The 21604-nt window shown below is 37.0% G+C and overlaps 1 protein-coding gene across 9 annotated transcripts in view; it reads right to left on the reverse strand.

Moving 5' to 3' along the window:
* L3MBTL3 (L3MBTL histone methyl-lysine binding protein 3) overlaps positions 1–21604 on the reverse strand; it is a 78973-nt gene that overhangs the window by 14356 nt on the left and 43013 nt on the right. For 7 of the 9 annotated variants that reach the window (XM_066179199.1, XM_066179195.1, XM_066179200.1 and 4 more), the window contains 6 exons: positions 17092–17168; positions 15600–15685; positions 13344–13454; positions 11601–11715; positions 8350–8452; positions 541–687 (listed from right to left, as the gene is read on the reverse strand). In XM_066179199.1, the coding sequence (XP_066035296.1) occupies positions 541–687; positions 8350–8452; positions 11601–11715; positions 13344–13454; positions 15600–15685; positions 17092–17168 (639 nt within the window). The remainder of the gene's footprint in view (positions 1–540; positions 688–8349; positions 8453–11600; positions 11716–13343; positions 13455–15599; positions 15686–17091; positions 17169–21604) is intronic. The other 2 variants (XM_066179196.1, XM_066179201.1) reach the window with 2 other exon arrangements.

The following is a 21604-nucleotide window of genomic DNA, read 5'->3' on the forward strand; positions in this document are numbered from 1 at the left end:
AAATAATAATCTTGGTACCACACTCCTTTGTTTTTTCCCAGTGCTGTTTCAAAGCTTCAGCCACAGACTTCAGCATTATTCTTGCAAAACTCAGTCCCAGTAATTTGATTTCCCACTCCTACTGTAATGACAGAATAGTGCTGTTCTTCAAAGAGCTACATTAATTTACAATCACATCAATAATGCCACTACAGCAAACAAAAGAAACACAAAGAAATAATTTTCTAAAGTGAAACCAACTGGTCAACATTCAATTTTAAATTCCAGTTAACCACTTAGTAGTCTAGATAGTTACACCGAAGATGAAACTGAACTTTTGTTAAACCACAGACAGTAAAATCAGTAAGCAGTCTTTGACAGATCCATGACCTTTTTGATAAGCACTGAAAAAAACCATTTTTCTTCCCTGTAAATGAAAAGGTAGATAAATAGGCAGGCCTTTCTGAAACCGCTCAATTATTGCACAGTCATAAATCACACTGGAGAACACAGAAGTGAAATACTGCTGTTAGTCACGGACATAGTTTCAATCATAATTACTTGATTACAGGAGAGGTGGATCTTTCATTTGTTTCCACTTTTCTGTTTCTGGGGATAGGACTGGCTGCAGGCATCTCCCCACTCAATCGGTCAGGCAAGAGGCTTTCTTTGTTCAAGTTCATCTCTGAATATGGACAGCTGACTGCACTAGAAGTTGAAGAAGAAAAATTACTCCTTATTCTCAGACACTTGGCTGATTTCAGACAAAATGACATTGGAAATTCCTAGAAGTAGATGCAATAATATAAAGAAGATTTTAAAAAAATGCAGTAAGTAGTCGTACTTTAAAATGTTAATAAATCCATCGAATAAAAACCTCAGCTTCGCATTTTCTTTTGACAGCGACATGTGTAACACAATTGTATTAATTTCTATTACATCATTCATTGTGGAAAATTGCTTGATAAATGTTTAGCCTGCTCCCTCCTAATTGTAATGGTATTTAAACATACAACACAGGATGTCTCTGTCTACACCTATGTCTCTCCAAATAAAGTCATATAACCATGACTATTTATTTATGTGAAGGATGATATTTCTATTATGTAATGTCTACACAGAAGCTGCATTTCAAGGGCAGAACATGAGGACTGGTGCACATTCCCTTACTGCAGTGAGTGCCCCATCTTTGCAAATGCCATTTTGTGTTACTCCATTAAGAGACTGTGATATTTTTACAATCTTTCTTAGCATTCAACACTCTCTATTTCCTTGCACTCCTTCTAGGGAAATAATTTGACAATGAACATTGATACAATGACTTGTAAATTCTGCTCTAAGAAATGTGAAAGTTGTACCAAAGTCAGAAAACCTGCATTTGCAGAAGAAGCAGGAAAGCGAAAAACAGCAACACAAACCAAAACACATGGGGCTGAACTAGGATTTTTCTTTAGTAGAATGCTCTGCTGTGTTCAATTGATTAGTCAGCTAGACCACATACTCAACACAGCAATGATAATATCCCAAACTCCGAATAGTATATACATGTCACAACCATGAAGAGCATCACACTCAAGTTTCCAATACTATGTAAGGTACAGGACAGACTGTACTAAATATGATGCTCCACTTGTGGCTCATGAGCTATGACATTAACTACACTCTGAAATTATGCTTTCTTACTCACCTGTATTGTTACAATGACTTCTATAATTTTAAAAGGTAGAAAACCCCATGTTTTGCAATTTTGTTTCTTTTCTTTTCAAGAAAGAAGCTACGGTAACTACCCATCTTTCCATAAATCACTGCAGTGTTTTATTTGTTTCACTGATAGTTACATGCATGATTTCCAAAGAGAACGGTCTAATATAAACAAGTCAACCTTGACAGCCATATGCCATGCCACCTCCAAATTTCAAAAATTAGTAGAAAAACAACAGCTTTCACTATAGTTTTCTTTCTACAAAGCACAGCATTAAAAAAGAAAAAGGCCTTTTAATTCAGAATATGCTGTACTCTCCTATTCCCTTACCAACAAAGGCTGGGTTCAGAATGCGTATGTAACAGCTCCTGTAATGGGGTTGGACAAATATTGGTGATCTAATTTTGATGTTGCCAAGATAAACAAAAAGTTGGTGGAAATTTACATTTCTATCAGCACTTGCATGAAAGGAGAAAATTCCTTAAGGCCAAGTCAGTCCACCCTTACTGGGGCTATCAAGACTGGCTATTGACAGCATGTTTGATTTCTTCAGTTGGCTCATTTGAAAACAAGACATTATCAACTTTTTCTTTTTTTTAAAATATTGTATTATTATTTTAAAATCCTTGAGTAGCTATGCTGAACTTAAATTATAGAGGAAAAAAATAGAGTAGTTTCTTCTTTTCTTCTGTTTAAGGCTACTCCAAGCAGATGTTGTTTCAATGTGTACAGTGCTTTAAAGGGACATGCAACCATATCCTCAGGTGATCCAATAAAGCACAGAACAGTCACCTTTCTCCCTTCTTCTGAGGAACTTTTTATTTACACATTGAAATCAGATAGAGTCCAGCCACCCAACTGGCTATAAAACACTAAAGTTGAAGTATGGTATGCTTGTGTTAATGAATTTTTTTAGAGACATGGAACAAAATATCCCAATAAAAATTAACTTGGAGCATTCACCTTTTATTTCAACTTTCTCTTAAGCAGAATGGGGCATTTTATTTTAAATCTATTTATATATGTCTATTTACATTTATTCTCAACCTACTGGTTTTGTGTGTCTTAGGACTAGCCTCTGCCAGATGTCTTATGCTGCTGCATTTTTCACAAAGTCTTTTTTCTCTTTCAAAAGAAACACAAGATAAAAGACACAGGCTTCTGCACAGAAAGAGGTTTTAAGGCACCAATGCTAGTGTGATTTAAGTTCTTGCTGTGACAAACACATGCCACTGTGATGAAATATGGTTTTCAGAAGTTCATGAATATATTGGTTAATCTCAGTTCTGCCATTGCTACAGGGCAAAGCATGTAATTTTCTTTTGGCTACCTAGGCTCACAGAGGTGTTTTGAGCAACGTTTCTGAGCAGTTAAAGAGCTGTCACAAGGAAACACTGAACCGTACCAATATAGTATTTAACTTCAGCTGTGTATTATTAAGCAAGCCTTACATCCCAATGAAATCTGAAAATATGATTGTCAGACTCCAGCATTTTTTTTTGTTTACCAATACCACTGATAGGTTTTAAATTTAAAAAAAAAAAAAAAAAAAAAAAAAAAAAAAAAAAAAAAGAACAGCAAAAAAACCCCTAAGAAAAAGCCTAAAAATTCAGTCCTTTATTATAACCTGCCTGCTTATATACTGCCTTTCCTTTTAGTATTTTCTGGAAAAACTGAAGTTGAACGACAGTTTCAGTCAACAATAGTTATAATATTAACAAGGCTTTGGAACACTAGATTCAGATGACTTTTTCTCTGCAATTAATCATTCAGGTTGCTGTATCATTTTTATTTTAAAAAAACTTTGTCCTTTGATGTTACTGTTACTTGAGGCAACAAAAAGAACCCTTGTGGCTTCCACAGTTAGCTTTGTTACAACAGATCACAGCATGAATGAACCTGTGTATGGCTTTGGATCAACCAGTAAATCCTCCTGAATCTCAATGCCTCCAGCCTCCAGTTTGGTTTGACTTGTCTACTACAAAGAATGAAAAAAAATTAACCTTGTTATTCCTACATAACAGAAGTATTCTATTTATGTAGGACTGTAAGTTTTTAATACAACTCATCTCAAGTGCTGAGAAGTCTTGGGTTTAGGTTATTAAATATTAAATAAGGATTTTTAACTCTTCTGTCACCTTAAACCTGGACTTCTGCTCCAGCTCACATTTTGCTGTAGCACACCATTTTGAAAATAGCAGAAGTTCAGAAGTTAGTTTCCAAAATGATCATATGTCCTTGGCTTGAGGGTACCAAGGTCTGCCAGAGGCTTGGAAGAATGGCAGGAAGCAAAAGCAGCAGCAGGTACTCAATGTGAAACCTCTGCTATTCTTCTGACAGGGCTGTACACCCCCCAGCACTGCTCCACAGCTTTGAACCCAGTCCAACACAAAGATCTCAATTATCATCGGAGCTGCCTCAGTAAACAAACATTCACATTAATACCACCTGACACACACATACACCCCCGCACACCAGAGTAATCAGCCATCTCCAAAAGCTGAAGGATCAGCACAGCACAACAATTAGCTGTCTGCAGGGCACTGCTGAAACAACAGCAGACTGGCTGGCAATATGTGTGTCCATGACACAGCTCTCCAAGAAAAGGGAGTCACTCTTTCCAAAGTCCTGCATATGCTGTATGAAAACTGAGCTTTGAAATCAGTTTCTGTTTTTACTGAATCATGAAAGAGAAAAAGGCAATGCACCATTCTGATCACAGGCCTGGGATTTTCAAGAGAGGTTGCACAAAACCAGCCCTTTCCAGAACTCTCTGATGGAACTGAAGTGTTAAGTAGCATAATCCACCTGTGTTTATTTGCAACTGCTCTTCTATCACACTCAAAATCTATCTCTAGGTGCATTTACATACCTATCTCTTTTCTGTAAAGTTCAAGGGTAGGAGGATAAAACTGGGCTGCTGAAAGGCATGGACCTTAGTCTTCTCCAGACATTTGAAGATGCTCCTATCTCGTAGCAGCATGCAAATTTTCTGAAGCACAGAGTCCAGATGGAATACTCTCAGCTACACCTAATATCAGAAGGGAACATAGGCCAGGATTCTCTCTTAAACTAAAGATCAGCAAGGCAGCACTCTGTTAGGTCTAAGAACTTGCATACTAAGTACTTTTAAATATAGATTATTAGTCTTTATGAACACTTGGAATATTTTGCAAACCTGTATCAAGCCACAGACAGGTCTCCTGGTTCAGCTGTACTGGTTGGAATGTTAGCAACAGCAGCTCCTCAGTGCCTTTCAGGTGCAAGTCACTGCTGAGCCACTGCCAAGGGATGAGGCTGCATGGGAGCTCCAGACTAGACTAATGGATGGATTAGACTGTCTAGAGCAGCCAATGTCCAGGTGACCACATCAGCTGGTAGCACTATATGAATGGCAAGAAACCTTCAGAGAAAAGATCCTGACAGCATCTGAGGGTTGTGTTCTTTTAATTTTATGCTGGTGGATTTTGTTGAGTGATCTCTTTACTCCAGATTTTGTGAAAACATTTTTAACTAGTCTCAAAACAAGCAATACAAATAATCTTTCACAAATTGCAGTGAATGTTTATCACCAAAGCATTAATTTTTTAGGAGAAATCTGCTTCAACAGTCTATACCTGAATCAAAAGTACTTTAGAATGGATTTGGCTGGTGCCAATGACCTTACATAAAAGAAAAAATGAAACTTGAGACTGGCATCAAAAACCAGCTGCCAATTACTTCAGCAAACAGTGAACAAAAAGATGTGACCTCCTGCTGAGCTGAGGTTTGCATGTTTGTACAACATATGCTGGCTTACAACTCAGCCTCTACCACAGCACTTCAGTTCACTTCAACTTACACATAATGCATGGGAAGTTTGAAATTTCTGGCAAAAATCTTTACTCATGAAGAATTGACTCTAAACTCTAATGAACTACTTACAACCGACCTCTTCACGCTCCTGCTTGAACTTGGGAATTACTGCATGCATTAAACATCAGGGTATACAATTCACAACCATAAATATGCAGGTGATCTGCATAATGCTAGCAATCTGTCCATCAGACTGTTTCAGCTGTGCCATACATAACCCTAGATCAACTGTTGATAGATACCAAGTCCTTAGTAACATCAACTTTTCCAAAAAGTAAACGCTTTAGCACAGCTATATAATTAATCACCAAGGCTTTCATCTGATTCCTAAGGAACAAGCTCTCAAAATTATTTCAGAACTACTTAGCATTTTAAATTATCATCTTTTCTGCACACAGGCATTTATGCGTTGCACCTCATCACAAAAACAAGATAAGCATGGTTAATTACATTTCAAGGTTGCCAAGATAAAAGAGCCATGGGAATGCTACCTGATGTGGAAAATTGTACAAATTTCAAAATTTCTTTGACAATTCAGGAAAGAAGTGGTGGTACAATGTCGGAATTTTTGGGGAGACCTGGACCCTCAAGTTTGTAGGCTCCAGAAGAGAACAAATCTCATTATTTTCCACAGAAATACTCAAGAACAAAACTAGAATATCATCACAGAGGGCAAAACAATAGCAAGTGAATAAGACACTTACTGGTAAAATCTATTTGCTATGAAGCAGCAAATATCTGTCTTACGCTCAACAAAAATCTCCTTAGTTATATTTTTATACCCTAGATCTACCAGTTAATGTGCAAATAATAGGATTGATTAGACTACAGTAAAACAAAAGCACAATGAAATGCCATGAGTTTGTTTCTTTTCTTAATATTCAGGATGAGTAAGTATAACAACCTTTAAATAGCATGGAAAATGTAGCTATAAAAGCAAAGGCTACACAAAGTAAATAGACATATAGCTCTTACTCATCCCTTCCATCCAAAACATTAGAACTTTTATTGCCAATGTTTATTTAGAGAGATCATAAATGAAAAACTTTTCAGACAAATTTCCTTTTTTTTTTTTTTTTCCCCTTATTTTAAATTTCAACTTAGGGCTGAAACCCACGATATGTCCACCTGATTCTAAGTAATTAAGATAGCACTTGGTAAGGAATTGGAATTTATTGCCTCCCAGATTAGATGCAATCATAAATCGTACAAGACTCAAGTCTACTAGAATATGAAAATAAATGGGTTTCAGATATGCAGCCAGGAAGCTTTTTAGGCAAATCTAGTTTAGCTCACATTTGCAGTGCACTAATGCTATGAATGCAGAGGGTTACAATCCGGTAACAGACAATAAATTCTTAGGGACTGACTTGATTGTTTAAGGAGTTATCCTATTTGTTGAGTGAAATAAAGGGAAAGAAGAAAAGGAAAGGTAGAAAAACTGGAAGAAAAAGAAATGAAAGAAAAATAACACAGACAGAAAAAGCCAACAGGAATAGGCTGAGAATAGTCTGGAAGACAGTGGTGTGGCATACTGTGTCATGACAACTCCATCACAGTTCATACTCTAACAAGTTTTGTCACTGGAGCTATGCCTAGCTACGTCCCTTCCTGGGGATAACGCCCGTCCTAGGAGCTCTTCTGCACCGAACAGCACAAACAATGCTTCTGCTGCAGAGAGGGAAGAATTTGCAGCAGAAGATGTCTTTTGCATATCAAAATGTAGTAATACAGTGAGTTTTGCTGGCCAGGTATCTTTGACAGGGATTAGTCAGGGCCCTAACACACAGTGATACACCAGCAAAGCCTTGTAGCATAATTTGAGTCAACAGGACATAATTCTCTCCTCAAAAATGTGAAAAGATTGCAGAGCTCGCTCCCGGATCAAGGTAGTTTGAAAAGATACTTTAATAAATAACCAAAGAGCAGTCCTCTAACCATATGAGAGAGCAGGAAGAACAAAATGATATGACATTTGAGAATTCTATGACTGTAATGGAAAAATGACAACTTTTAGAAGGTCTAATTTGCAAAAAGGTAACATGATGATATTTATGGTGCTACATTCTCAACTTAACATATTATATTACTTGTACATCCCTTACTGAAACAGTCTGGATTCACCTCACACTGTAAATATAAAAAAAAAAAATTCTACTTGGGAAATGTTTCTCATTTACTTGGTCATTGTCTCTCTGTCCCCTCCATTCCATTCTTCCATGCTAGTATCAACTACTCTCTAGGACCAGACATCCATATTTCTGTATTATACTTCGGAAGGTGTTCAACAAAGCATCTTTAGAAACACTAAACAGAAGCAGCAAGTTGTCATTTGGGAATACGCCAATCGGAATTTCCTTTTTAGCACTGTTCCAAGCCAACAAGCAAATCCTTACCCTTACCAACCAAGCAGAACAGAAACATCCAAGACATAATAAAATCAGTGGCCTCATATTTCAAAAGGTTCAAAAGTTATTGCTTTATACATATCTGTCTGTAACGTTTTGCAATCTGGACAGTAAGCCGAGGAATCCTCAAAGGAGCAAAATACAGAGTAACTGAATCTAGCAATTGTGACAAAAAGTAATGTACAACAAATCTTATCTCAGCACACCCTGATGAAATGAAGTTACAGATTGCTAATGTTTATTTCAGTATGCTCACCATGGCAACTGAAATAACCGCATATTTAGGTTTACAAGATTTCCTATTTTTTTCCAGATTGGATCTGTTTTCTTATGAACAATGATTTAAAAGAACCATCTGCACACATCCCTCAATCAAAAGAATAAAATCAGTTTCACAGAACATACCTATGATGGCCAATATGTCTTGCTCTTTTAATGTGTCCAACTCCCTTACATCCTGCTGTGGGACACCCTCCATGCTCTAAAGCTTCTACCAGTTCCAAGGGACCTGCATGCCAAGTGAAATTACAAATGAGATTAAAAAATGATTGAATATTTAAAAGTTATATAAATATGCACAAATACCAGTGCATTGTAGCAAGCATGAAGAAATAAGTAAACAGAAATAGTTTAATAATACATTCTGCAAAAGCATGATGGAGACTGGAACAATCTAATCCACTGGAGAAATAATTTTATTCCATGCGAGTAAATCTCTACAGCAGAACTACACCTATATAGAGAACACAAATCTTGGAGGAACTGCATGACATCAAATTTCTCTTCTACTATCTACATTTAGTTGGAACCTGGCTGTTTTGCAGGAGTACAAAAAAAGTAAGTTACCCTATCCCTATTCCTCAAGACAGGGATGTGTTTGCAATGTGTACTGTCCTTACACTTTTTTTTAGCTGAATTTTTCCAGTAAAAAAGATGTAAAAACAAAGGCTGAAAATACTACTAAAAGGAACAAGCCATCAGGAGATTTTTGACATTTTAACTTCTCTGAATTTATGTGTTTATTTGATTTTCATCAACCTGTAACAATAATGCCTGCAGAGACATTAAAGGGATGCATGCCAGAAGAAGCTTTGAGGCCCAAGCAAACATAATATATAACCCACAGCTTCACAGAAAGTGAGAGACAGCCGTGCTCCAGTACATGACACTGGGAACACCTGCTGCACCTCTGCAAGTGTGCACTGTCCCCCTCTAGTACCAGTTCCTCTTGAAAAGCACATGAACTCGTATTACCCCCTACAGATAACAATACAGACATAAAAAGGTCTATTTAAATATTTTTCCAGATGAAAGATTCTAGCTTGCAGATGGATCATGAAAGACAGAATTATTATGTATAATTAGAGCAGTCCAAAAGCTTTTTTTACCAAATGTTCCAGCTATGCAAATATTACAAAACTATCACTACACTGAAGTCCAAAGACTTCTATGGCCTCTAATGACTGTAATGGGTCAAAGAACAGAGAATTTCACCTTCTCTACCTTTACGCAGAAATCACGCTTATAATGTAGCAAGTAAGTGGACTCAGAGGAAGAGTTATCTGAATAGGGATGTTTCTGTAAAGGGAAGTCCTGCTTCACTGATGTTCTGATTTTGAAAAAAATAACTATTATAAATGTTCTCTCTTCCCTTAAAATTTTTGAACTCTTTTAAATTACATTTTACTGGTTGTCTGTGTTTATGTGAGAAGGTGCTGTTTGCATCAATGTGAAACAATATTAAAATCAATACCAATACTTTGCTCTTAATTCCCTAACTGCTATCAAAAAGGTCATAATCCTTCATGATGACTAAATTACATCTGAAAACAGTATGAATACATGACTACTGGGAAGCACTCTAAACTAATATTGCTAACATTGCACAGCATTCACACAAAGCTTCCAATGTGAATGACAGGGATCTGAACCTCATACTTGAAAGTCCTATCATACTGACTGAGGCAGAAACTGTCTTGTGAAATACTTTATTCCCTCCTCATGAAACCCTTGCAGAAGTCTGGAAATGCCTTTTAACTTACCTGGAAACAAAATTAACATTTTCATAATATTCTACATGGTAATAAAACAGTCATATTGCTGGTTTATTATTTTATTCAATAATCATTCTATTTTATAAGTATTTGTGTAAATTATTACTTTTTTTCCTTTTTATTGGATGGTTAACTTCCTCTCCAGTCATATTATCAATCTTACTTTTTGTAGCTTAACAGAAAGTTACTTCTATCAGTTACATTCTAAAAGGGATCTACAGTGCTCCTAAGCCACCACCTAGAGGAGATGACATGTTATATGTGATGGGCACCTGTACCTTGCTTCCTTTAATGCCTCCAAAAAAATGAATTTGCATATTTTACACTTCCACCTAGGCTAAGATTTTCATTTATATATCAATCTTACATAATAGAAATGTTGCAACCTTATTCAGCTCTTCTGCTATCTGATACAATTTTTATTTATGTGGCCACAGATTACTTTTCACACTGGGCTGCTCATTCAGCATGCAGGACGGCACATCTCAGATTAAGAAGCAGATATGCAGCATCCTGTCTTCTTCTCATTATTCACTTTATGCTTTGGCACTTACGGCACTCTATTCAGATTCTGAAGGCAAAATGATTAACTTCCTAAGAGGCAGTCATCACTGTACTGCTGGAGTGCTCAGAAAACTAATGAATATGCTCTGATCACACCCTGGATAGGAATAATTTCTTCTTGGCATTTAGAGATATTGAACTGAGGTACTGTGATTTTCAGGTAACACATTCTCACTGTGTGTGACTTACCTCATTACATTTTATTTTACATTATTTTTTTTTCTGAATACTTGGCATTGCTCAGCATTTCTTATTTTCCAAGCACAGTTGTTTCTGACCTTGTTACAGCTGCGAATACTCAGCACATGTGCAAACCATACCCCAGAGTCACTATAAACCAATCTCAGAGAACAGCACTCACTTAAAAACTCATCTGTTCAAAGTTTGGCTAAAGTAATTTCACTGCTGTTATCCAGAAACACAGTGGCCTAGGCAAGGATATATTTACCAAAAATATTTTCTCCCTGCAACCTCTCCCACTTCTTCTATAAGTAAAACAAAATCCCTAGAGAGGGCAAGCTGGTAAATCCAGTGTTATTATTGGTACCATGCTTCTGTTAGATTTATTTCCAAAATGGGCACCATTAATCCTTCTTTGCTCAGCTGAAGAAGAAAAGGAAGTTAGTTGTTTTTGAGGATTTGCCACAGCATTTCAAAGCAGAACCTTCTCAGTGCACTCTGGACTTCTTTGAGCCAAAAAGCACAGTAATCATCAAGAGAGATGTGAACAAAGGATCTTAAGAGTCATACCCTACCCCTACTGAGTGCCACAGCAGTTTCAGTGCTGGCTTTGAGAGGGCCAGGATTTTACACAACAGATCTTTTACATTATTTCAGGTTTTGACTGTGGTTCTTGTATTTACATTGCAGTAAGGGGCAATAAAGCCATCTACTAAAAAGTGATTAATTAGTAACTGTTGATTTTGCACTAAATGTCACATTTGCAATTATTTTGCATATCCTAGTGGCTTCTCTTTCCTGGATAGCACAGCGCACACGCCCTTTACCATCATGACATTACAGTGTGGTTTCCCTTACTGAGTGGGGGCTGAAGAGGGTGACCAGTTTTCGTACACCAGCCTGCAGGATGGATATCAGGGCTGTCAACATCAGTCCAATAATCATAAATACTATCCCAGCCATCAAAATGAACCTAAAATACAAAAAGGAGAATATTGCACTTTAGATCAGGAAAATTTTCCATAAAACGAGCTTACCTGAGTAATCTCTAGAATTGACACATCCATTATAGAGAAGTCACTTTCAGAGAACTATTTAAGTTACACAGAAACTACATGTCTACTACATTCTGGACCCAGGCATACTCTCACTAAAGTAAAGAGTAAACAAGCATATGTCGTATGGTTGTTTACTGTGGTATCAGGCTCAGATTCCAGGAATAATACAGTTCTCACATTAAGAGTTAAATTTAAGCAGAAATTTCTGCCTTTTTCATCTCTCAAAAACCCACAAAAGTCCGAATGTTTTCAAATCTCCTGTTTGAACTGGATTTAGGAACAGCAAAGCAATAAGCAAAGGACCAAAAAATTGGAATTTATCTATTAGAAAAAAATAATCCCCCCCCATCATACAAGCAACAATTTTACTAAAATCAGACTACACAGGCTAAAGAGTTGAAACTGAAGAGAAAATGCTGCATGTGACCTCACAGGAACAGCACCAGTGTGGGTCAAGCATGCATTTTTTCACATGAAAGCTAAATATCTGCAAATCTTGCATGACCTCTGTGGCAGTAAATTCCTCAGATCTGTCAGATGCACGTGTGGATGCACGTACACACGGACACACACAAACAGAGCTCTTTCAACATATGCCACAGAGTCAAATTACTGCCCTAGAAGTTACAAATCGTGTCATTCAATACTTTAGACTGGAGAGTGAGTTTTTTCTTTATTTTGGGATGTCGTGTTTCTTTTGTTTCCTTTTTTTTTTTTTTTATTTTTTTTATTTTTTTTATTTTCCAGGTCCAACTTGAAGTAGAAAATGTGTAGATGTGAAGATACTAGTCCTGATGACTTCCTACCAGCAGTTAATTCAGATGATTCAAAATGAAATGTCAGCTGCATCTCCTACTTGAAATAACAAGGATGCCTAGTAAATCTGTACAAACACACACATCCTTCATTTCTAATTGGATATCTGGTATATGTTAGCCCTTCTAACACTTAAGGCCTTCACAGTGAAAACTGGTTTCATACAATGAAAAAAATATCAATTCAAATATATTAAAAATATGTTAACTTAGCTTAATCCAATCCAAAGTCCATAATTAACAGAAACCTCAGAAGTGCAGAAATCACTGACAAAGGACAAAAGACTGGGGCCCTTTCATGTCTCACATATATCTCTCTCTTTTCCTTGGAAAATTCTAGAGACAGATTCAATTAACCTAGATCAAATATTTTATGATCCCTAATACAAATATCAAAGCAGCCCTTTGACATTTGATATTAAATAATGGCATTTCTTGAAGAATAGACAATTGTTTCCTATCAACTATTCCCAAAGCAATTTTCCAATATATTACTCTGCTCTGTAATTACCCACCTCAGCACAAGTATCTAAGAGGACAATAAAACCACCCATTCCAAAGGAATTATGCATATTTGAATTAGTGAAAAGCAAGAGCAAAAGCTTAGCAGGACAGAGCACTACCACTCATTTCTTTCCATGGTTAATTTTACAACTACAAGATTTTGGTTTTACAAAGTCCTCATGATTTACTTAAGCAGGATAGTACAATAAGGCACAGGAACTTACTTTTATTCTATAGTCATCGGTATCTACAATGGTTGCTACTCTGATAAATACTGGATTTCTCTTGTCAACCACTTCAAGTTTCATGTTTTTCTGAAAGCCATGAGAAGGTTTCTAGAAAAGAAGAACAATACCATATGAAACAACAAAACCTGATACAGCTCTAAAATATATATAATCCATCAAAAACTTTCTGCATTTATTCTTTCAAATCTGCCCTCCCTCTACTAGAAATTCAAGCATAAAAACATAATTCAAACTAGTGTGATCAATATAGTGAAACAAAGTAACTACTTTGTGATTCCAGGTTCTCCTAGAGTGGACTGGATTCAAGCCATCCAAGACTGTAAATGGGTATCTTTAGCTTGAATAATTTTTAATTCTTTTCCCCTAAATTCTCTAGAAAAGTTTTCCTAGAGATTTTGGCTAACAGTTTTATTGCAGTATTTAATAAAGCATTATACACCAGCTTGCTGCCTGAAATGTCTAAGAAATTGTCTAAAGGAAACATATTTGTGCTTTCTGGTATGTGTTTTTGTCTCATGAATCAAACCCTTTTTCAGTCTCCTACTGAAAACTTAACTAATCCACAGCATAACAGTAACAAACAGGACCAAATGCCTGGGTTTGTAATGCTATTTTGACAAAATTAGCGTCTTTGGTAGGAGTATCAGATTTTGTGTTTGTCATCTGCAGTTATGAAAACTATAGCAAAATTATTTCCATTTTAAAGGAACAGATTCACAACACAAGTTATGATGCTCATTCTAATTTTTTCGGAAAATAATACATCTGTCCCTCTAGGATTTCCCAGAGTATTAGTGTTTTTCCTTCAGTTGCAGGTTAAGAACTCCATTTTCTCCCATAATACAACACAAAACACTGTTACCATCTCAGATATAACCAAATGATTTCCTAATCCTTGCTCAGGGTATTTGTGCTGAGAATGTAAGATTGAGAGTGATTACTAAGACAGACACACCTTGGGGTGATAAACTGCAAGTCATGAATAACCTCTGGTAAACTACTGACCCCAGGAACTGCTATAAACACCACATTTTGCCTTTTGTTAACACAGCTCTTAGCAAAGCTGAGAATTATTGCCCCTAATATGAAAAGCTGAGGCAAACATGCTTCAGTGTGCTGTGAGACAAGGACTGGGAGCTACTGGCCACCCACTGCTGGCTCCCAATAGCAATCCAAGATGATCAGAGGGATGGAGCACCTCTCCTATGAGGAAAACCTGAGAGAATTTGGTTTGTTCAGCCTGGAAAAGGATGGCTTAGGAGTGATCTAATTGCAGCCTTCCAGTGCCTGAAGGGAGCCTACAAGAAAGATGGAGAGGGGCCTTTTTACAAGGGCATGTAGTGACAGGACAAGGGGAAATGGTTTCAAACAAAAAGAGAGGAGGTTTAGATTAGATATTAGGAAATAATACTTTACTGTGAGGATGATGGGGTACTTCAACAGGTTGCCTAGAACAGTGTATGTCCAACCCCTTGAAGTGTTCAAGGCCAGGCTGGATGGAGCTCTGAGCAACCTGGTTTAGAGAAAGGTGTCTCTGTCCATGGCAGGGGAGTTGGAATCACATTATATTTAAAGTCCCTTCCAGTGCAAGCCATTGTGTGATTCTTTTTGCAGTAGTGACCATCACTGAAACCTTAAGAGCTCAAAAAAATGGATCACTGAAAGAAACTAGCAAGTGCAAAGATAAAAGAAAAGGATGTTGCCCACAAACACCATGGTTAAGCTGGGGAGCCACCTGTGGATGCTGCCCACGTGCCCTAGTTGCAAGCTTGCAGAAGAAAAAGTCTGCTAAAGGGCATTGAAAACAAGCCCAAGACAATGGACTAGATGGACAAGCAGACTAACCTCTTACATTCATTTTTACACTGCATCTATTGCTCCATATAAAATGTACAGAAATAGAAATCTTCAAAATATGTTATCATGACTCAGTAGCTATCTCATTATTTGTAATAAGTAGGCAGTAATTTTCCAGAGCAAATTACACTCATTAGTAATATATTTGTAGCATTTAATCCTATTTATAATAATTAAAATAATACTTTAATAGGTATTTATAATAATCTGATTTCTAACAGTGAACTGCAAACTTGCATAAAAATAAACCACCTATTATGCAACTAATTAACTGGATACATTTGGAAACATAGGAATACCACATATGTATTATTTTATTAAACAAATTAATTACATGAACTCAAAAGCATGAAAGAAATTAAAGCATTTTCCCACCACTTTAAAAGCCCTTGCAGGTGCAGGTAATGAACTGGTTTCTTCCAAATACTTCTCCCAAGAAAAATGTTTCGCATGTGGATAATCTGGCACAGAAGAAATGTGAGCAAAATTAAACACAGCACTGCAAAAAAATGAAGTTAATGTCTAATTTACAGAGTGTCTAGCACTTTTATAATACTGTTTTGATTTATACATTAGACTTATGAAATAATTGCAAGAAAGGCTCTTCTAAATTGTCTCTGATTAATTCACCATACAGGTTAAAAGAGTCAACAATCCTCTCATACACACTACTGAGTAGTTATTGTACACAATTGCATTGGATATGAGAATATTCTGTGATTCCCTCTTCAATATAAATACTGTGGACTGGAAAAATCTTTCCCCTTAAATGAGGAAATTAACTGAAGTAGTAAACAGTCATTCACTGGTAAACAATCTAATCAGTGATCGCTTTGTACCATAGTTGGGCACACCTGACTACTTGTTACTCTTTTAGTGAGGAATTTTTAACTAAATTTCTATCAAAATACCCTGGACATTTATGAATAATCTACAGACATCATCAAAGAAGATGTTGTCTTTCTCAGAAAATGTCATGTTTATTAACACTCTAGGGAAGAAACACCAAGACAGGTCGGCTGTTAAGGAAAAGGCAGTGCCTGTCCTCCACCTTTTCTCTGCACCAGAAGTTTAACTTGAAGTTTAAACATTAGCATTCATAAGCTAGAAGAGAACAAAGCCAATTCTAATTTGTTTTACAAGGGATTCACTGAATAATAGGCTGCAATGGATCTCCTAACAGACAGACTGCTTACAACTTTTCAAGACTGCTGGCTATTAGAATTTTTGTTGAAGTCGGTTTTAACCAATTAAAACTTTCCATGTTCTCAGACCCCAGATGCCAGTTTCCCCAACAGGGCATTTAGGTCATCCAGCCAAACACAACAATCCTGAAAAACATCCCAAGTTTCACACCAATGAATACACTTCCTTCCTTCTCTATCATTTCTCTCATGGCATTTTCCTTCTTTTCAAAGACCCCCTTACAAGTTCGATTCCTTGATCATGTAAGGCAATTTTCTCATCAATCCATTACATTGCATCCTCAGTTCACATGGAGATGTTTCTCTTATGCAAGGATCTCACACACCTGGAATTTGCTTTATCAGCATTTTCAGAATGTGAGTACTTGTCAGCCATTCAGCCAAAAATGCAAACTTGTTCAGATTTCAAGGGATATTTTTTGTGAGTAGATGTCTCTTTACTTAATCAGCATATATTTGCATACTTAATACCTAACATCTATTATACTTCTATTTTCAATATATTAATCCTGTAAAAAAAATTTATAACCCTGCAAATACTGATTCCTGATTACAGAAAGAAAAAGATTCAGGAAAGGTAACAGAAAGCTTATTGTAAATTTTAACGATGCTAGCTGACTACAGCCATCTTAAATCTTTCAGACATGTATCAAGATACAAACCTGGTGGGGTGATGAGAGTTCTTTTATGTTCTTTACACCATCCAACAGGATGAATATGTGGGCTAGCTGCCTCACACCTGGAGGAAGGGGAGGAAAAAAAAAAGGCCTCAAAATGCAGCTCTTCAGACATCCTATTATGCTTACAAACCAAGACCTACAAGAGGGACTTAAATTCCAAACAACCCACAACACCTTCAACTTAAACTGCAAATGTAACCTGAAGACACGAACACATCTAACATAGACTTGTTACCACCTATAAGATCATAAGGCTTTATTTACAATTTCGCTGGAACATCAAGAAAATCAAGTCCTTTAAATTAGTGGTTTAGAGAAGCTATGATGCTGATCTGAAAAATTCACAAGCAGAGACTCTTGGTAGAATCATGTTGGCTAGTTGCAAGAACACCATAATCCCATCAAAGACAGATGGATTCTTGCAATGCCAAGACCAACCTTTGAAACCAAAAGCTTAAAGATTTTGATTAGTTGTCCAGGTAGCACTCAGGGAGAGGAGAAAATCACATGAAACTGCAACACACTGCCAATAGCAACCAAAAATTCAAAACTGGATTCTGAATGGCTTAAATGGAGCTATAAACATGTTACTCTAACTCAGCAGCACATAAGAAAAATAAGTCTGAGAAAAGCTCTGAAAAAAACCCCAAAAACCCGAGCAAAAAGAACCCCAAAAAACCTCAAAACCCTCCAAAAAACAACAAAACAAGCATTTTAGGCCCCAAACTACAGGAAAGAATTAGTGATCCAAGACTGCAAGCTGCTCTTAAAAAACAGATCAAACTCTTACTCAAAGGGCTAACAACTTCCTATATTTGCTGTCAAGTGCATCTTATTTTGCACTACTGCTGCTGCCTGTGGCATGCCACAGGAGCCACAGAAGACTAACAGAGGCAGGGTGAGCTACATGTGCTGGCATCTGTCTGCAGCAGTGAGAGATGCTCTCACTGTGCTTCCTGGATCAGTTACATTGTGCACAGAGAAAACAGCAGTGAGTGCTGGCTATCAAGCCCTCTTACAAAAACAAACAAAAGAGACACACACTGTTAAAAACTGATCTAAAAGCAGACAAGGAAAAAGTTGTTTAAGCCTTCTGTAATATTAAATTATTATATATAGCACTCTATATCCTTATATATACATATTAGGATATTATTTCGTAACATAACATATTTTGCACAATAAAACACTGTATATATAAAATACAATGTATATGCTATAATAATTATATTAGTATGCAATATTATTAGTAAAGGCAAAAATAAGACTGATCTACAGGAAAAATAAAAAGCTATCAGGCTCTACTGTGAAACATGCATCATCCCTGTGTGTACACTGATACTTACTAATGGGCTCTGAATTGGCCAAAGTGCCTTTTTAATGAAGTACATTGTACTTACGTAGCCAGGATGACTACAAAGCATGCTGCTGACACAAAAGACCAGCATCATTCTGCGTGGCATTGCACCACACTTTGCAAACACAGTTTGTCTCTATTTAGCTGAAAACTCATATATTATAACCATGTAATATCCATGTAGATCTGCCCTTAAGGACCTCGCTTCCTGTAGGAACCTGCCCCACCTAATTTTTTCTTTAATTAGATAAATTCAGTATTACAGTACACTACCTCTCACCTCCACTATTTCCTATCCCTAAAGGTGTTTCAGTAGCTGACATTAAATATTTCCAGCTCCACCCCTTTCTCTCTCTTTTGGAGACAGCATTCCATATCACATATGCATATCGCACCAGCATTTCCATCTCCCCAGTGGGCATGAGCTCAGTGTACCACTCACTCCAAGGACCCAGCGAGGCCAAAAAAGTGAAGCCTGAATAAGCTGAAGAAGCTAAGGCCTTCATTCCCAGTTCCCCAGGGAGAGATCAAGAAACCAACCTTAAGCAGCCAAGCAATAGTCTAGATTCAAACACCGTGTCTCCCTCCTGTGTTTTCCAAACACTTCTCAAATATTTAATGAGGAAAGAAGACAAGCAGAAAACAACCATGCATGAAGACACAAACTTCATCTAATAATCTGAAAAACTGAGCAAAATACCAAACCATTCGTGATCCAGTTTCTATTTAATCCCTCTCTGATATCAATGTCACCATCATTAGTCTGGAGAATAATAGGTATTCCCTCCACTTTCCCTCTACACAAGTTACTAATGCAAAATACCAAAGTGTGGGGCTGCTCTCTCTGAGTGTTATAAAATAATCGTTATCTGTATCTCCCCATAAAGTATTAGCATGCTGCAAGTTCAAATTAATTGTCTCCTTAATTAGCAATATTAATTTATATACTTCTAAAATATCACACACTGATAATGTGCAATACCTAAAAGGGTGCAATGAACCATGCATGAGAGAAGAAGAAACTAAAGGTAAATTATGCAGGCACTCCATAGACTTAAGATTCAAAACGTGCCAGGTGTGCAGATCTGGAACACAAACAAACTTTAGGGATTGCAAAAGGAAACACAGCATAGAAAAGATTGTAGACTGGACCCTGGGCTATAATACCACATTTCAGTTTTGAACCTTCACTGCATAAAAGAAAAATGAAGGAGCATATGATACTTGAAATACATGGAAGAACGTTTTTTTCCTTTTTCTCTCTTTTTTTTTTTTAATCTGAGAAGTATTTTACATGATGTCTGAAACTCAGAATGGATAAACTTCAACAACAGAAACACAGATTGGGTGCCTCAGAACACTGTCTCACAACAAGCACTCCTCCAAGCCTTCTTACTTAAACAGAGTGAAGTACTAACGATGAAAAATACTGGCCAACATAATACCATTATCTTGAGGCTATATATATGAGACAGTTCTGCCAGCATTTCTTTGTAATGATGCCAATCAGATAATTCCCAGCAGATAAAACCTACCTTAGATAGACTCTGTAATGGCTCTGACAACAGCCAAGGATATAACTCAGTTCACAAACACCAACATTTTGTCCTTCTACAAGATATGAAGCTATATTGTGTGTATTTAGCACTTATAGTAACACACCAGGTGATACTATACACCACACTCTCCAAATTGCTGAAGTTGCCATCAATGAAAGGAAGCAAAGGAAGCAAGAGACCTTTTGTGATAATTTAGTACTGTTGAAACTCAGCACCTGACTCCTAGAAATGTTTTGCCCCCCAAAAGTAAGAAAAAAACAGTGAGTCCTTCATGCTTCCTCTGGCCTCTTCTTTTCTCTTTACAGTAACTCTGAAGAGAAGCCAACAAGAACGTGGGGCAGCACTCCTCTCTTTGATTCCTCTTACACTGGGAGTTTTACATGTATGAGGTATACTTCTGCAAAGTATATACTGAAAAGACATATCCTCTTACTTCCTAAAATGTTCTGAAGTTCACAAATTATTTTCAGAAATCTCCCAAGGTAAATTTGAGAACAAGTCCCAGGCTCAGGATCACTATGGCATTATCAGTATTATACTTAAAATAATCAAGCAGATGTGTAAAAATACTTTTCAGGACAAACCTAAATTCATTTCATTTGGTTTGATTTCTCAAGCATAGTCTGAACATACATTTTAATAAAACCCTGAAAAGTGAATGCCACTGCACACACTTCTCGCCATGAACATTCAAGAAGAAGCAAATGACCAGGGAATGTTGCAATGAAAATGGATTCCTGGAAGATGCTCTGACATTACAGTGAGTACAGAGCACAAAGCAACATGTGATTCAACAGCATTGCAAAATAGCACTATGAAACATCTACAAACTTTGATTTGCTTTAAAACAAAAACCCAGTCATTACAGATAAGCCTACAAGCAGCTTCTGTAACCACGGTGGGCTCAGGTAAAAGAAAGATCCCTGTTCCAGCAAAATCAGAGCACACAGTCCATCTTCCCCTACTGATTTCACACAGCCTTTTAGCTTCTAACAGTTCATTTAACAATAGAAAGTAGAGATCAGTAAAAGTCACACACAATTTAAAGTAAAACTATTATGCTTTAACGTGTGTTATTTAATGGACATACATCCAGTTTGGAAGAACAACAAGAGTCTATCAGACTAAGCCCAAGAGTTGTCAACTGGAACGTTAAAGGCTATGCTGACCTTTCACAATCAATTTGCCACATCCCACAGCTTTTTATTTCCTTTGTTCCAAAACAGAAGGCAGATCACCCAGCTCACACGCTTCATAAAACACGATGATCCATGAATTGTGAGGATGCTTGCTAGGCCAAAAAAGGTTACCAATACTAGCAAGGAGCTGAGGGATTTTGGCTCCAAACCTACCTACCCCTGGACCACAGCAGAGCACCAACACCACCTTCTGCCGAGCAGTAGAGATGTGACAAATGCATGCTCGACTAATAAAACAAGATTGCAACGTCCACACAATTCTTGTCACTTGTGAACCATTCTTTCTGTTGTGTGAGAACATGCAGACAGAAAAAGAAATCTAATATCCATACTGCAAACTGAAGCTAATCCAGAAAGCTGAAGTGGAGCCGAAAGAGTGC

Source organism: Chamaea fasciata, unplaced genomic scaffold (genome assembly GCF_029207755.1).
Source record: "Chamaea fasciata isolate MVZ Bird 193981 ecotype frontalis unplaced genomic scaffold, bChaFas1.0.hap1 SCAF_3, whole genome shotgun sequence".
NCBI classification, from domain to species: domain Eukaryota; kingdom Metazoa; phylum Chordata; class Aves; order Passeriformes; family Sylviidae; genus Chamaea; species Chamaea fasciata.